Here is an 18,967-nt window from a genome sequence, read left to right on the forward strand (position 1 = left end):
CCCCCTCCACGCACATCCCGTGGAGAAGGCAGGCTCCACTGAACTTCTACCAAGATCAAATTAAACTGATGACCAGCTGACACGGCTGCATTGGTGGGGAGGTACCTCTGCAGTTAAATTTTGTATTTTGTGCTTGCTTGCCCTTGACTGTTTTTCCTTAAGGTTGATGTCAACAAAATGCCAGATCTTAAAGGCAAACAAAATAAGTTTAAATTAAAGAAAACATTTATTTGAAGTTCTTTCAAGTCACACAGTTTAACAGATGACAACTTTCTCCCTTTTCACATTTCAAGTCTTCACCAGAGACCATACACACTGTCCCATGGACAATGAGATTTTCCTATTGATTCCTTTTGAATGAATCAGTGTCTAGGCATATGAACAGTCACATTTTAAGCAAACCGATTTAAAAATATTTTTTTAAAAACCCAACACAACAAAACAAAACTTTGCTATCAAATTCTTATCACAAATAAAAGGTGTTTAACACTCATAAGCTTGATCTCAAAACAAAATCCCAGCCATTCACAATCAAATAGAACATACTGCCTTCAAAAAATTTCCCAAAATTTTAAAATGCTCCAAATATATACACATTTATAACTTAAGTGCTTATTAGCTACAACCTTTTACTCATGCAAAAGTTGTGAGAGGAGAAGGTGTTTCTCAGAGTGGCTTTTCTGAATATGCAGTAAAACTCTTCACTCGTGCAAAGAACAAAGGGGTGTACATTTTGTCAATGTCAAAAGTAGTTACAGCTGTCTCACCAGTCGATCTGCAAAGAGCATTGTAAAAGTTAAATTAGACACAAGCTGCTGTTTGAATCCCTCATGCAAACATATTCCATAGTACAATGTGTGCATTAAACTACAGCTGGAATAGTGTCTTTTGTAACGCCTTGTTCTGAAAGCATTTGAGTATTAGCTGAGTCGCACTATACAGAATCCACTTCTACATTCATACCTTAAGAAACCACTTTCCCTTTCCACTTTTATTATGAGCTCCAAGACCTGAGCAGTACAGAAACTTCACACTGAAAAGAATGTCTGCCATATAAATTAATTATGACAACAGTATCTTTTACAAAAGCAATTTTTCTGTTTATGGAAGTTACCTATACTCCCAACCCTCAGTAGATTATTTCCTGCATTTTAAATTCCCACAGCTCAATAGCTGAGCTATGTACCTATAAAAACACTGAATATTAAGAACACTGGAAGACAAGACCTAAATCCACCCTAACTGCCAACATCAAACATCTGGAAAGCCAACTTGCCAAGTAATTTGAAGTGTCCGGTGCAAGAACAGGGATAATGGCTCCTGTCAGGTAAGTGATCAGAACAGTTGGTCACATGCTGCACTGCTGAATTATACTGTTAGTAACATTAGAGTTCTCACATGACAAGTACAGACATACTCAGTCTGCACACCCACAGTGGAAAAGATAAATAGCCTAATGAATACACTCTTTCCACACCCCCTCACTAGCACCACATTAAGTCATTCACCCTGATTCAGTTCTGAAATCAAACACTCTGCATAAATCCTTTAAAAAGCTAAAATACTACAGTTATACCACTTAGGAAACTTCCTACTATCATTAAAACAGGTTACTAAAATCTTGGGATTCTTTATGTAAAAGTTCATTATGGTGTTTCAAATCAGGACCAGTTACAGTTTTCATGACATTTTGTTAAAGCCACCTAAATCTCAGACTCTTTACATTTTCTGTACTTAGCACTGGACAAATTAACCTCACCTTTAATTCTACAGTTTAGTATCCTTCTTTGCTCTTGTTCTCCATTCACTCACCTGCAAGTGATGTGACAAGAATGATGTATCCACACAAGTTTGTTGAACCTCTGGCGCCCACTGGAGCACAACTGTAGTCCTACATGGAAACTGTGATCTGTTTCTTGAGCAGGAACGCGGCGGAAATATCTGTATTTGTGGTAATCTACTGGTTTCTGTACAGAGAAATAAGAAGTTTAATGACGTAAAAAGAACACACTGTGCAACTATTTATCCTAAGTAACTGTGAGACTAGATTGGTAAAACTCTCATACTTAAAAACAAGTACTACAGTTTCTTCAAAATACACAAATGTATATGTTAATGATGTAAGAAGTTTTCACAGAAAGCAAAAGAAGCATGCAGGACACCACCCAACTGTGCATACTCACTGCAGCACTTCTTACTCTTCACAAGTTTCTCTTGACTACCACTTTGGTAATCAGAAGAATTTATAAATAAGTTGATCAAATCATTCACAGTTCAATTAACAAATACTGCTTATCCAGTTTTACTAAATGTTGTGGAACATAACTGCACACAGTTAAATCTGTTCTCACAAAATGACCTATTCATCCTTCTTTCCTGTTAACAGTGTTGACACCTAATAGCACCATAAATGGAAATTAAGCCTAAGGGGGAGAATAACTGCTTAAATTTGAACCAGATATTTATTTGCCTTAATATTTGGGGACAAATGTAAGAGACACCACCATGCTTATTTAGGTATATTTTATTTTTAAACAGTTTAAAAACTAAAATTAATTTTTTAATCTTTTGGTGTAAGGCAGATCTTTGAAGTCCCTTAAAACACTCTGAGTAAAATCTTGTTAATCTATTTCTCCTCTATTCTATATTTCTACTTACCTCTTCCTTTTTCTTCATTATTACAGCAAATACTTTGGTTTGATTGTCTGTTTCCTGGGAAAGGCGATAATGGCCAAGCAAGATTGCATCCGTTCTGGAAGGTTAAAAAGGAAGATAATGTCAAGGACATAAAAATATTCTGTGTCTCAGAAGTGTGATGTTCCTATAATACAAATCTCAGCAATGAAACAAAGACTGACTACACAGCATAATGATATAAACTGTTTATGATTTCCATTCAGTAAAGGCTCATTGATGATACTAAAAGGTGAAAACATTTTGGAAAGTTGCTTCTAATTTCCCCAAAGATGACAGTAAAGTTACTTGGTTCTACCCAACCTACTGCTAAATATTTACAGAATTCTGGTGAACAGCTCAAACCTGTTTTCAAGTTGCACATGATTTTCTATGTTTTTATGTCCAAATATCAAAAAGTACTAATTTCGACATATCCCACTGAAATCTTCACTTTCCTTCAGTTAAAGAAGTGTGAGAAGGCAGTCAGTAACTAAATGTATCTTTAATAGGATTGCTCTATCTACTTGCCTTAAAAATTTCAAATCACATAACCCACAAAGGAAATCTAATTACAATATCAGGACCCTAAAACGAAAGATATCTTTGCATAGAGATCAAAATTTTTTGTAGTTATTAGGAGAGAATTATAAATATCTGTAACACAATAAAAATAACATTGTTTTGCTAAGCCAGGATATAGAATCGGAGAGAAAAGTAAATAGAAATGGCTAGGTAAAAGCAAAATCAAAACTGTAGAGCCAAATAGTTAATTTCAATAACCTTGTGTTTTTAGTCCGTAAGCGAGGAACTATAGATTGAGGATCTTCAGGAGTTGTTAGCATCATAACTTGACCATCTGGAAAGAATCTCAAATACCTGCAAAAACATAATTACACAATGCAAGCCTAGAAAATATATCCTTTTCCTGGTTTGGTTTCCCCCCCCCCCCCCTTATTTGTTTGCTTTTAAAATTACAGGATGTTACCCAGAAGGATTTAGAACTTAATTGGTAATAGCATTTGAAAACACATTTCTTCACACATAACAGAAAAAAAAGAGACCAGAAATCAAGAGAGTTACGAATAGTGAAAGAGGAAGATACAAAGAGTTTGGAAGTTTTGTCACCTCTATTAAAGCAAGGTGGCTACCCTGGGATCAAAACTGACTTGAAGTTTGTCCATTCCTATCCATTGAGACCAATGCAACAAAATCTCAATTACAGTATCAGTACAGAATTAGCAATGTCATACGGACTTTTTCAGGTTCTGGAATCTGATTGATTTTTACAGTACTCAAGTACTGTGCTAATGTTTGAGACTACAGCAATAACCATCAGGTACAATGGTTTCTATGAACAGCTTCCAGCCTCAGAAGGGACAGCAGAATGAAACAAATGCTGCGAGCAGCAAGATGAACAACAGCAAAAAAACATGCTGAGGAAACAAATGGCAAGGCATTTACAGCACGGAGAAAGCCTAGCCTCTTGATTTTTACAACTGATCATACATACTCTAAATGACTGATCTTGTATAGTCACATGTACTCTCTTTGCTGAATTGTGTTGTATCAGATATGTAAAGCAAAAGTCGTTCAGGGAAAGAAATCTATGTATAAGTATTAATTGTTGTAAGCATTCACATGATGTGGTTTAAGTGGGGATGAAACATGCCTCTAAACTGATTTCTAATTATCATAATAAATCCTATTTCTAGAACCTGGTCTCAAAAAATACACATTGCTTTACACACTGTTAGCAGCCCCATTAAGTTTTACAAAATGATTATTGTCTGTGATAGCAGGGGTGGATTTCAAGAACTCAGAGAGAAACATTTCACTCACTCATTGTACTACAGCTCTACCTGTAATATTCCACTTGGTGCCATGCTCTATAGAAACCATCAAGAGACTGCTCTCCTTGACGTATGTATTTTGTCTTGCTGACATATACACCTACAGAAAAGGAAGATGAACGAACAAAAACTAAGAACATAAAATATATATGATGAAAAAGCCAATCATCTAAAACTTTTGAGTTTTGTTACTTAAAGGATTTTGTAACTTAAATACATAGAAGTTTTTATTTTCATCCCTTGCACCTCTCACTTCTCTTTGCAGATATTCTACAAATTGAAATGCACAAACAAATTCAGATTAGGTCTAACAATGTCATAAACATCAAACCCACCTATCTGTCACACACAGTTAGAACTATTTCCAAAAGTACAGCTTACCATCAAATCGAACGCGAGGCCTTTCCAAAAACATGTCCCTCCAAGATGCATATGGAACAAGCTTATTGCAGCTCCTGCCCCATATTTTCAAACAGACTTGATGCCAGATTTCAGGATCTCTAGTGAAAACGAGAAAAAAGCAAACACCATAACTTCCCTACAAACCCTGTTTAGATTTTATTTATCAAAGTAACACCCTCTTACTCATTTTGGATACAACTAAAAGAAACTTTCTTGAACAAAAATAGCTCATAATTTAAAACCCTGGACTAATCTACGTAATCCTGGAGTGCTTGAAAGCCTTTTCCTCTTCCCAGTGAAACTGAAGAACAGTGTCATTTTCATCCAAGTACAGAACCACAACACTGCAGCACCCTGGCACTTCTCTGTGTGGCTATATGAGGATGACAACATAACAGACCAGTTTGGAGACCTGAAACACCAAATTGCAAACAAGGTAGAGCAAGTAATACTTTCTGCGAGAATTTTATTACAGTAAAGTCATCCATCTCACATACCATTTAGTAGCGTATTCAAAAACTGATTAGCACTGTAAGGAGCTTAACATGAAAATGTCCATGGGAATGAAAAGTACGACACACTTAATGCAAAAAGAAGTTTCACTCTAGGTAAATTATCTACAATACCTGGCACAAATGTAAAATCCTCGACAGACAAGAGATAATTGCTCCAATGATCTTAGATCCAAGTCACTTGAAACCACCCATCGGAAAATGTACATTAGTACTTCCATAGGCAATGCTAAAAAGAGAAAAGCAATCCTTGTTAGATGCAACCTGTAAATCAACAGGTTATTTATAATTCTACGTTTGGCTTTTCACTTTCCATTAAAAAATCCTACTTTTCACGTTGTAGTCCAGTGCCAGAGATCAAAAAAATATTAACTTAAAAGGTCACTATAGATTAGATGTGACGTCCATAAAGGATCCTTTTGATCCTTTTCAGCCTACTAACTTCTGAAGCAGATGTGATTTTTTTTTTTTTTTTAAGTTTTCATTCTGCTATTAAAAAGTCAGTAAAAAGCAAACTATAACACAGGACTGGCTGGAAAGTAGAATATAAATCTAGAAAGAGACCAACACTGCTGCCCAAAGGACACATCTCCTGAGATCATTTTAGAGTCATGTCTGCAACATCTTGTGTTTACTGGCAAAAAAAGAAAATACATTTTCCCAAGTATAAAATGCACCAGTTATTAAAATAAAATAATGTTTTAAACCTTGTTTTCTTTATGTTTTGATTTGCTGCACTTACTTTATTTTCTTTCCTTGACCAGAACAAAGGAGATCAGGGTAAGATTTTAAAGTGCAACTGATAATCTAGGATGCAGAACAATGGCATCTGTTTTTAAGGGAGATCACAGCTCATACACACTCTACAATTTAGATCTCATAAGAAAGTCTCAGGATAGCTCCTAGAACGGAAGCACTGAAAGTCATTAACCTTCAAAAGACTTTCTAGCTTTGTTATACAGTCTTTCTGACCCTGGAAACACACTTATTGGAAAAATCTCATAGAGAATCAGATAAAATCAAGAAATGTAAAGATCACAGTCTACAAAACAATTGTCTCTTACTAACATTTAAAAATTTTAATAACAATTGTATTTACAAACCAAACCAAAAGATATAGAAGGAAAACTGGAATACACTTACTACAGCAAGCCAAATCCTAGAAGTTGCTACTTTTAAGTATGCCTCTGATCCTGAAAATTCTACTCAGAAATACTACATGGAAAAAGCTTGTGTGATAAAGATCTTGCATGAGAACATTTGTTTACCTAGCGGATAATTTTTTCTCCTTCGTATCTAACTACAGAAGTAAATGAAGAGATAATGTGTGCACTTCTTCAAAGCTCGCTTTTGAATGAAGGAGACAAATGTTTTAATAAAGTGAAACGTCATATATATAAATATATAAATTCTGTCTCTCAACTCTTACAGCATATCTTAACTCTTACCTGAGATGTGGGTCTGGCTGGCATAAACTTCAGGCTGACAAAGTTTGACTGAAGATTCCTGAAGAGTTAACTGCTGCTGGAAATCTGTCAGGAGATCTGCCATTTTTTCATCCTCTTTGCTATCCTCAACACTAGAAAAGGGGCAATGCCAACACTGTAATACTGGACAAAAGACACCAACAGATGTCCTCATCTTGGCATCAATCCACTGCCTCTCATTCAGTAGAGTTGCTTCCTATACTTTTTTAAAGCAGTCTTACTTCATCATACAACAAAACAACTACTGAAATATGATCAAGGTCATTAAGAGATTGCTGGAATGCCTCTGAGAGTAACAACTGGGGTTTTTTTCCTTAAATTCCTATCCCAGGTGGGTTTTTTGTTTGTTTGTTTTTGTTTTGTTTCTTGGGGTTTTTTTGAGAGTTTTTTATTGACGTCACTGAGGAATTTCTTGACCTCATGAGAAGACAAATCGCATCTTTTACTTTGTCTAAGATATGGCAAACGCAGGAAATAGAGTTGTTAGTGAAAAGTCATATTTTGTAATCCTTCTCATGATGTAAAAGTTATTGGAAACAAGGATTGTTCTTCACACTTGTGTTATTCATGAAACAGTGATATTTGGTGGGTTTATTCAACAGCAGTGAAGGAAAACTGCTTTTGTACCTATTCTGTAAATAGGCAGAAATAAGAAATTTCAGGAGCCAGAACAAGATAGCACAACAGAAACAATAAGCTTGCTATTCATCAGTAAATTTGAAGGATTACTAAGTGATAAAAGAACATTACCACATTAAAAAAAGAAATCTAAATTTAAGTCGTATGTCATAGTATCATCTTTTAATAGCTGCTTGCTTGCTTGGCCCAAATTACCAGAAACGACACAGAAAACTCCTTGAGTATATCACAAAACACTTTCTTTCCCCTGACTTGGTATACAAGCTAATTAAGAAACCTTCCAGTCACTTTTTAATACTATTCAAGTCTACTCTAAACAAGCTAATAGAATGAGCTGAGAATATAAGCAAGCAACTACCAGACCTACCAATTGGTTTTGAGGTATCACAGAGAAGACAATTATGTTTAGGCCTGTCCTAACTAAGACTACTGAGTAAGATGTTTCACTGAACATACCTTCTTTTATTTTGATGAGTATGATAGTCAGTCCCAGTACCTACAGGCCACACATACCTACAGGCAAACTGTTCTTTCAAATCTAATTGTGTAATTGGTTTTTTCTCATCAAGACTGTATGAAATACCTACAACAGTAATTCAGAAAGCACAAACACCACAACTAAAATCTCTCCCAAAAAATACATCTCTACAAATACAGCTTTTAAACAGTAGAGTAACAATTGAGACTATTGGTTGTTTTTCCCTCACTGCCACAAAGCGCTGGGAACAGTACAGCAACATTTAACCAACCAAATGAAAATCCACAGAGTTGTACCATTTACCAATTAGGTTGGAAAAGACCTCTAAGATCATCAAGCCCAACCATTAACCCGGCACTAAACAATGTCACTAACTGCCACATGTACGCATCTCTTAAATACCTCCCAGCAAGGTGACTCAGCCTCTTCTCTGAGCACCCTGTTCAAGCACTTGACAATGTTTTCTTCGAAGACTTTTTCCTAATATTCACTCTAAAGCACACCCTGAGGCCATTTCTTCTTGTCCTGTCACCTGTTATTTGGGAGAAGAGACCAATACCTACCTCAATACAACCTCCTCTCAGGTGGTTGTAGAGAACAGTAAGATCTTCCCTAAGCCTCCTTTTCTCCAGGCTAAACACCCCCAGCTCTCTCAGCTGCTCCTCACAGGACTTGTGCTCCAGACCCTTCCCCAGCTCCGTTGCCCTTCCCTGCACTCACTGCAGCCCCTCAATGTCTTTCTCACAGTGAGGGGCCCAGAACTGGTCCCAGCACTCCAGGTGTGGCCTCAGCAGTGCTGGGTACAGAGGGACAATCCCTGCCCTTGTCCTGCTGGCCACACTATTGCTGGGACAGCCAGGATGCCACTGGCCTTCCTGGCCACCTGGGCACACACTGGCTCATGATCAGCTGGATGTCAACCAGCACGCCCAGGTCTTCTTCCACCGGGCAGCTTTCCAGCCACTCTGTCCCCAGCTTGTAGCTATCCACAGGACTGTTGTGACCCAAGCACAGGACCCAGTACTCGGCCTTTGTGAAATTCTCACAGCTGGCCTTGGCTCATTGATCCAGCATGTCCAGATCTCTCTGCAGAGCCTTCCTACCCTCCAGAAGGACCACTCCTGCTCAACTTCAGGTCAGAGTCTCAGTGGAGTAGAGAAAATGATGCTAAAGTAAGAAAATAATCCTATGAAAACCAAGGTTTTTACATGACTATGGCACACGATTCAGTAGTTTTCCTAGTGCTCAAATGCACAGCAAAGATTTCAAGCCAGCAACAAATTCAGAAATGAAACTAATGGATGTAAATAAAGCACTTAGCTCATACTGCACTCTTTTATATTAAGTCAACAGCTGCATTGGAGTTGTACTGTCCCGGGGCAACAAGACTGAGCTAGTAATACCAAAGGGACACGGTTGTGCTTTCCTTTTTCATTTCCCACGTTAAAACTCTCAATTTTTCGATGTAGCTATCAGCAGCACCAATGGCTGCTATAAGTAAGCAAGAATTTGGGAAGCTGATCCATAAGCTCATCTACATTAGGCTGTGCAGACTGGGACAGAAGTTTTGGCCCTCCTTAAACCTAAGTCTTGGGCTCAGGTTACCCCAGCCATACCTCACTACGCATCCGCTGTACTGAGGCTAGGGGTATTCTGGTGAGTGTAATGATGAAAAACTAGACTACTCAGATTGCAATCTTTGACCTTCTAAATCTACTGCTCTACTGAAAATGCTATCATCTGGCTGTGCTAGCACAAGAATAAGATTATTCCACACAAGAATAAGATTATTCCTTTGGTTAATTAAAATGTTTATTTTATTAGTATGAAGCTTTAACTAATTAATCTTTTTGCCATCTACAATTTTGTATATGATCCTAAATCTGAAAATCAAACATCAAAATCATGACTGATTTTTTTTTAATTAAGTAACAGTGTAACTATTTGTTACTGAAATTAGCTAGCTCCAAACAAGCCTGTTACTGTCTTTGGAAAATATAGTCTACTCACTGAGAGTAGGTATGTTTTCCAGATACTAAGAGATGTCCAACTGCATATTACAGCATATTATTGATATCCTTCAGACACAAAATGTCGTATTTCAGTACTCCTATGCACTTAATTAGTAAAATTTCATACTTACCACCTCTTTCCGACTCCATCACCATCTGGGGATCGTGTATAGGTGATCTTAAACTCTATGTCAGGTACAAGCTGCATGGCTAGACGATAAAACTTGATGGCTGAAAATAAAGGTTTGATGTTCAAACATATTTGATGCCCATACTAATTTATCAAAGCAAAAACTGTTTTCGAGAGAGGGTTTCAGCTAAAATCGCTAAAAACGTGGGAAATGTCTTTTCCTAGGAAAGCTTATTTAGTCTAAATTGGTAGGTTTAAATTCAATAGAGAAGAGAGGAACATTACGTACCCGTTTTAAAAATGAAAAAACTCATGTACTTTTTCAGTATAAAGAGTTATCACAGATGTGTTTCAGCTTTTACAAGTTTACTTTAATTGCCACAAATGCAACTATAGAGTAGAAAATGTTACATTAAAACATTACTAATCCCTGATATTGTAGGTTGCCCAATACTTGCAAAGATTTCAGACAGTAGATGCATAACTAGCCGTAAGTTAAATGAAAGAGAAAAATAATGCAGGTAGCTTAAGTCCCTGGTATAGCACAAACAGGCATTCAGACATATGCAACACTACAAAGGTGAGAATGATGAATAAAATATTGTTGCAATTTTAAAATTTCAACAAGAGATGCAAAATATATCAATTTCTCTATGGAAACCCCTGGAAACTAAAGAAGGCACAGAACCAAGCCACTGAGCACACTGAGCGTGAGGAAAGCAGCCTTGTCACAAAACTATGGGACATGAAGGAAAACCTGACAGCTTGGGTTTTGCACGCTTTTCTCACACACAAAAATACCTTTGCGTTTAGCACTACAAAGATCCTACAAACACCAAGTAGAGAGAGGTTCAGGAACACCACTGTGGCAAGAAACTGTTATTTAAGCTGCAGAATGTCTTTCTTCTGAATCAGGTCTGTGAATCCTTCCTAATTTAAATTAATTCGATATATGCACATTCAATCTATTTTAATACCAGTAGTAAAACCATGTATCCATGTATATGTTTCTCTGTATTCCCACATTGATTCCCAAGATCAGAGGGCAATTCTTCTTCAGCTTGGACTCTTAAAACCAAAACTCAAATAAAACATCACTGAGTGTGGAGAAACTCGATGAGCTTGTCTGATGAGTCTGAGAAACTTGAGCTTGAGGCTACTAAATGTTCCTGTTTTCTTGAGTTCATGTCAGGGCTAGTGACTGACAAATAGCATCTTTTGCCTGTTGAGGGTGAGAAACACCAGCAGCCAGCCAAATTGAGATCAGTCTCAACTTTAACATTTAATCTTGCAGACAAGGCCTCTACTGTACTTAAGCAAGAGCAACCTGCAGCAAATAACTGTCTCACAAACATCTGGCAGCAGATTTCAGAAGCAGGCATGGATTCTGGTGACCTGAGCCAGGTCAGCAAATAAAAGCCTGGTCTGAAAACAGATGTTCCAACATGTGCTCAGTAATGTATCTCTGTCTGGCGTACAACTGTGCCTCTAAGGTCTCATATAGATCTATGTGGAGAGATAGTTTAGAATAGTTTCTCTAAGTCTCAAATCAAATTCAATTGAGAAAGATGAATTCATATTCATGCAATCCAGATGTCTGAAACATTTTTGTGAATGGAACTGTTAGATAGTACTACTTCTTTGCTGCTATGTTTAACACACTATGCACTGAGTGCACTGAAGCAGATGAAGCCACAGCTTTCATTTTATATATACAATGTTTAAATAGACTGCTTTCCTCACCTTTTAAAAAAAAATTTATTCAGAAAGAACCTGCACAATCTACTAATGATTTCCTAAGTATGTACCAGATTTTTAGTTCTGACATATTTTTTTACTGTGCACTTAATCCTTTACCGAACACCCACCATATTTGAGCCTAAAGTAATTCTGCCCTGTAAAAACACATAACAAATTAGATACTGAGACAACTGATTAACTACAGGGGACTCACATTTCTCTCTCTTAATAGGAGATATGAAACAACAACCAGAAATCCCTTGAAAATGAAGGAAAATCCCCATGGTGAAGTGGAAAGTTTGTATTCAGCAGGTGGCTGAGTTCAGGAGCTTCCAGAGCTTTCTCAGATTTCTGTATCTTATTTTGCACCTGTACTTTAAACACGGTGGCCAAACCCTCTGGTGGATAAGCAGGATGGCACATACACTGCTTCGCTTTCTTTCTTGCATGAAAGAAACAGCAAATTGATATCTCCACTTACTGACCTACAGGACTTGGAAGTTAGGACAGACCTCTTACTCTCTAGATTCTGAAAACTAAATATGAGAAAGAAAACTTGGAATTTCCATTTTCACTAGTGCTGATAGCAAGAGTGCAGGTAAGCAAGCTAAGAACCTTAAATATTTATGACAAACCTCAAAGACTACCAGATTTGAATGTTCACTGCCGCAATTCTTGAAAAAGCTATTTCAAAACGCTATGTTAATCAAAAAACAAACAAAAACCCCCAAACTCAAACAGACCTCTCTCTCTCAAAAAAGACCCCCAAAAAACACAGACACAAACAAACAAACAAACAAACAACCTCCACCCCCAACCAAACAACATAGCATTAAAGCACTCCACAGATTAAGTAGTTTTCTTCACAGTGGTATGATGAGAACTGTGAGCACAGGAAATATAGTTTATTGCCTTGATTCATTATTATGCTATTTCATGTTACAGAAGTCACATAAAGAGGCATTCTATATGAAGAAATAATCCAGTGCTCCATTCAACTGCAGTATTTCAAGATACTGTTATTTTGCCTGAAAGCTAGAAATTCCTTCCTTGATGTCATTTTTGCTTTACCTCAACCTTAGAAATATGATGCAATGGTTCCTTCCATAGCATGTTTGTTTGCTTATCTGAATGAGAGAGCTCTCAAACCACTGTTAGCCTGTAGTTTAAGTTCACTGGCACCATGCAGGTTTGCCCATAAATGACAGGGTGTTAGATTTCTCTGCAATAAGGGTGTCCATTGTAGACTTCCACATTACCTTCATAAAGGGCCCCATTTCTTTCTTCTTCCACTGCCTTCAGGAACAGTTCTTTTGCCTGCACAATAAATTACACAGAGCACTTCTTTACTTCCTTATAAATACAAGTTCAATGTCACTTGAATTATTAGAACACGTACAATTATTTTTGACCTTACCTACTGTATCTATGACAGAGATAACAAAGTAATTCCATAAATAGAGAAGATATACTCATATGCTACAAGATATAACTGCAATTCTCAGTCAACAAACTACTTACATTCCTGCTGCTCACCCCTTACCTACAGTCTCTCAGAAAGCAGATTGTGAAGGTGACATCAGGGCAAACATAAAGACTAGAAAAATTAGTGTAGTATTATGTAGATATCAGAATGGAAATAACGAGATAGTAACTTCTGTTGTTTCTCCAGATTTAATTCATCATTAGCTTTTAGAAAAGTTATAGTGGAACAGTAATACAGACAAATAAAACCTCAAAATTATGGATCTTTTTCTGTACCTTTTCCTCTTTTGCTATCTCCTGTTTTCCGCGGGCATCAACAGACTTTAGTCCAGGTTCTCTTGATGATGCTCTGCATGGCAGAGGTTCCAACCCACTAGAACTCACACCTGGGGCAAGTTCAAACATCCACTGAGCTCTGAACATCTGGAGCTCTGCCTAGAAACATGATTAATTCTAGTAAATATCACATATTCAGACAGTATTATCTTCTGAGGAGAAATTATAAAGTACAAACACAAAAAAGAATTTCAACTATGCTTTACATTTCCAGTTCTTAGATGCCTTCAGTGAATTTAGGCAACAGAGAGTTAGCAATTGTTTTATGGTAAATTAAAACCAAAAATGGGCACAAGTACTTGTTCAGTGTCATTCTATAGCAAAAGTGCTTTTTTCTGGATTGTTCACCTCAGAAGAAAAACTGATGTTTCAAGATGTGGTTGTTAGTACAATGCTTATGATCTAAGATCCCATAGAAAAGTGATCTTCCCAGACATTATCATGTTTGGTCTCGGTTATGCAGAATTATCATAAGCAAGAAGTCAATTAGCTCTTAAAATTAAAATTTAGAAAATCCAGGGTTTTGTACACAAGCATTCTAAGTTATCTAATATTCAAGATAGTAATTTATATAATATACAAATAAGACATTACTCCCTTCTCTTTTAAAAAGTATGGACTATGCTCTGTGATATAATACAAGTTACAATTCCTGCTATGCCTTTTTTTCAACATCTTTGAAGTTACACTTTACATGTCTCTTGCAATCATCACAACTTCTGGGGAGCAACAACACAGAAATCTAGTCTTGAAAGAGAACACGCTTTTCTATTACACTGCTTTTATCAGCTTTCTGGTCCAGTAGAGAGTGACAACTTAAACTGGAATTTGATCACAGAAACCGCTGTCCAATTTCTACAGCTCTTCAAAGAAATTTCAGATCTGTCACAAGCTTTCTTTTCATCTACAGTTAGCTGAAGACTGAATTTGACACTTGGAACACAATGCAAAATTTATCTCACTTTTGGAGGGGCAGACAGATTAAGCATTTGTCAGATCAACAAATGTATGGTAACCAAATGAGGATAAGTGATGTAGTTTAAATCAGATCAGTACTGTATTTGTAAAAACCCACTAGCATGAGAGACATACCTGAAGATTTGCTTCACCAGATCTTTCACTGTCATCGGTTCTTACCATATCAGCGTGACAATCTTCTTCAGCTTCTGCCTAGTAGAGAGCAGACAAATGTGATTATAGGGTCTGCATATGAGTCCCTACAGCACATGCACAAAGAACAACTGTCACGGACACACATTAAAAAAAAATTAGGCATACTTCCCTTTCCATGATAAAAATTAACTTTAGAACTACTGAGATCAGTTGTATTATTAACTCAATGAAGATGGGTTTTGCATTTTAGATATGTTAATCCAACACAGATTAGCTGTGTATCACTTGAAGGTTTCCATGCACTGGCATACCTGACTAAATACACTCAGTGTCTATGTCAAAGCACAGAGCAAAAGCTTCAGTATTAAACAATTATGTGCTTTGTTCAACAAATTAAAATATAATCACCATCTTCTCATTGTAAAGATAACCACTAATTTTTATTTGTTTAATACTTGCAAGAGCACAAAAGTGTTTTGAATAACAATAGATTCTTTATATACACATATGCAATTAAACAAGAAATGTATTGGAAAATAAAAAGCTAGCATGAGAGCTTGACAGTTGGTTTTATTTACAGTACAGCTGTGAGACAGGTTAAACAAATAAAACCTGAAATAAGACCTTTGATCAAACCTAACATGGCTCTACATAGGAAATTAAACTGGCTAGTTTAAGAGGAAAACTTAAAAATATGCAAATTAATTCTCATAGTGAAATATACTGAGATTTATGGAGTCTATACTAAAACAAAGGAAAACTAATTCTGAGCATCAGTGACAAGCCACTACAATGACAACAACAGCAAGATGCCAGTAAGGGGGGAAAAAAACACCCCAAGATCTTAACTAAGACATTTGTTTAAGGTTCTTCCTACAGCTGAAGCAAACCAGTTTTTCTGCCATTCTGCACTGAAATTCACATCTATAGTTCTGCAAGTAGGTAATGCAAAGTGAGATTACAAGAAGGCAAACTTGACATTATCACAACTACTTTTAGAAGTTTTATTTCCCAATCCTTCCTATTGTACTCAGAGACTTCAAGCGACATTCAGTCAGTGAGATTCTATCAAGCTCTCAAAAAGAAAGTTCTACCTTCTGCAAAGTGCAGAAATCAAAGCATTCTTGTATTCAGAAAATTTATACCATTTTTAGAGCACCTGGAAATTCTGATCAAACTACAGAATACTAGCAAATGTGATGGGAAGGCAACCTTTAATCTCCTTGTCTTGGTGATGAGTACCTCCCTGGAGTTAGCATGTCTTCAGATTCCCCAATGACCACAAACTTACTGGCTTGTCATTTGTAAAAGTGTTTTGCACTGATGTCTCAGAAAATTTATCATTTACAACTGATAGACATGGCTGAAGATAAACAGATACTGCATCTATTTCTACATTCTCATTTTTAATTTCCGTACATTTTTAATTTCCCAGTAGAGGAAAAGAGGTGAGGCAGAACACTATAAAACACTAATAGCATTAAATCTTAGCAAGGAGTAAATAATTTGGAAATTTCATGGGGTTTGATTCCAGAATTTAATTGCAGGCAGTTAATGCCCTATGAGTTGTGACAGTCCTACTACATTATTAGCATTCAGGGATATTTTGCTGGCCAAGCAGAGCCAGCCTAGGAATGAGGTAGGTCTGAAATGGGTGTCTGTAAGTGCATTATTATGGCACTGGGCTGACAGAAATAAGGCCTAATTCTGTCTGTGCAGAGCGCAGCTTCTGGTTTGCAGCTGAATTATGTCCAGTCAGCTCTCCAGTCTGGGCAGAATAAGCCTGGTTTTATCTGCAAAATGCAGAATCTAGCAATTTCTGAACGAAATCAACACATTATCTTCTTGTGCATAAAGGCACGCCCATTAACTTTTTAAGCCTTTAACTCCTGAAGTCTGTAAACAAACTGATTTAAGCACTGAAACTACTTAGAAGGTTAGGAAGCTGGAAGACGTTTACTTCATTCAAAAACTTTATATTTTACTAATCTGTTCAACTCTTGATTTTCAACCCCTCCTCTCCATTCAGTTGCCCCACTTCTTCATTTTTGAGTCACAGTCAGACATGGTAGTGGACTAACTGCATCCAAAATGTCATTTGATGCTCTTTGAAACCTAAATATGCTCTCAACTCAAACCAAAAGTACTATGAAGACCTGTCCCACAGTCTAAAAGCTGTCAAAAACTATTATGAAATTTATTACAATCGAAGTTTTGTCATTACCTTCCCTATACTGTGCGCATGTGCATTCCACAATCTCTCGTACCAAAGGTCTGTCTTCTGGCAGTAGTAGCAGATTAAGTGGCCACCCCTCTAAATTTACCAGTAAAACATTTAATTCACATTGCTACTGCGTAGGAATGAACTAGAAAACTGATCTCTATTAACAGGCTTTCCACTATTTATTTGACCTGCTGAAACCGTACAATTTTGCTAGGACAAGTGAGTAAACACAGGTACTGTGAAGCAAGGACCTTCACCAGCAGACTGCTCATGAGATCACACCAAAAGCCCTTTGCAATGTATACAAACTGGCTCTTTGCACCCACTCTGAGAATACTCGCGCTGTACTTATAGTTCCTAAAATGCACAGAACACGGTACTCAAACTGCTACTTAGGGGATAAGTCTAGATTGCCCATCGTTGTGCTGCTGGCCTTTCTCCCGACACAAGTCAGCAGTCACAGTGACTTCATCCTGACTGAAAGGAAGACATCCTACTGCATACTGGCTGACTGGCTTGATTAATTTTCCACGAAGAAAGCAGTCAAGCCACCAAAAAGTAACGTGTCAAAAGTAAACATCCGATTTAGGCTGAAACTTGTAAAAAATGAAGTCAGCTGAGTAGATTCAGTTCTGATTTGCTTGCAAAGCTTTAGAAACCATTTGCCAAATGCAGAACTAGTTTTTTTGCACAGTTCAGTTCTGTTTTGCAATCAATAACTGCAAGCTGATTTCCTCAGAGTACATTAACCGCTCACTAAACTGTGACATCAGGTCCTTTGATAGTTCTTATCTCTGTTTCAGCAAAGTAAAACCGTGATCAGAAACAGTTCGAAGTCGAGTGTCACCAGTTGAATGGGGCTGCGCGTTATGTGTGAACCATACCGAGCTCAGGGAGGAGCAAACACAGCAAAGCGAAACAGTGACTGCCACAAACATTACTCTTGGTTTTATAAAGAAAATGAGAAAGCCACTCTATTTTTCTGTAAATGTGGTAGAAACAACACGGTGTTCAAAAATAAGGGGTTTTATAACCGTGGTGTGACATTTTAACAGCTCTTGTGTGATATAAATGGTTTAACTTTGAATGATCGAGTTCTCATCATGGATACTTGAATCCATATTGAGGCGCAGTCAATAAAGCAACACTGAACCAAGGAGTATTTGTAGTACGTTAAATGACAAACTCATCTCGAGTCCATGGCCCACGGAGTCCTTTAAATTACTGAGTGACTTTATGCCAACACATTTTTTGAGGGAAGAAAGAGAGAGGAAGGGCACGTTCCCCTGTAATGACACAGGGATTTTGTTCACGCGTTCCTACGGAGGGCTAGATCGCTCCAAAACCAAGCAGCCCCACTCATCAAAATCCTCGGCGGGAGACGGCCGTGCCTCCCGCGGTGGGGCGGGATCACGGCACGTTTCTCACAAGCATTCCCTGGTGCCCGGGGGCGGACAGGTGGGCTGGGCAGGGCAGGGCAGGGCAGGGCAGGACTGCCTGGCAGCAGTTCGGCCAGGGGGCCGCTCCCACGCACACACTCCCTCGTCCCGGTCCCGCCCGGCCGCCCCTGCACAGCGGCCGAGCCCCCGCCGCCCGGGCCCTCTCACCATGCTGCCGACGCTCGGGCGGCGCTGTCCCTTTTCGGGGGCTCTGCTCCCCCTCTTGGTCCGTGTGTCCTCCCTGCCCGCGGGGGGCACTTAGCAGAGTTCTCGGTCGGAGAAACGCACCACGCAGCGGGAGTCCCTGCGGGCCCTGCGGACGGCAGCCATCTTCCCGGCGAGCAGGGCCGGCGGCGGGAGCGGCGGGACACGGCCCGGGCGAACCCGCCAGGTCAGAGCGCCGCCTCCCGCGCGGGCCGCTACGACGTGCGAGCGCACAGACTC

The 18,967-nt window shown here is 38.2% G+C and overlaps 1 protein-coding gene across 1 annotated transcript; it reads right to left on the reverse strand.

Moving 5' to 3' along the window:
- Positions 1-207: 207 nt before the first annotated feature.
- FBXO9 (F-box protein 9) lies at positions 208-18,906 on the reverse strand. Its single transcript, XM_040059578.2, has 13 exons — positions 18,692-18,906; positions 14,840-14,917; positions 13,688-13,846; positions 13,186-13,243; positions 10,188-10,287; positions 6,889-7,019; positions 5,555-5,669; positions 4,908-5,026; positions 4,536-4,626; positions 3,457-3,552; positions 2,659-2,752; positions 1,813-1,967; positions 208-775 (listed from the first exon to the last, which is right to left on the reverse strand). The coding sequence occupies exons 1-13, from the start codon at positions 18,692-18,694 to the stop codon at positions 667-669; spliced, it is 1,308 nt and encodes a 435-aa protein (XP_039915512.1). The 5' UTR covers positions 18,695-18,906; the 3' UTR covers positions 208-666.
- Positions 18,907-18,967: the final 61 nt, after the last annotated feature.

The sequence above is a fragment of the Hirundo rustica genome, chromosome 3 (genome assembly GCF_015227805.2).
Source record: "Hirundo rustica isolate bHirRus1 chromosome 3, bHirRus1.pri.v3, whole genome shotgun sequence".
In the NCBI taxonomy this organism is placed as follows: Eukaryota; Metazoa; Chordata; class Aves; order Passeriformes; family Hirundinidae; genus Hirundo; species Hirundo rustica.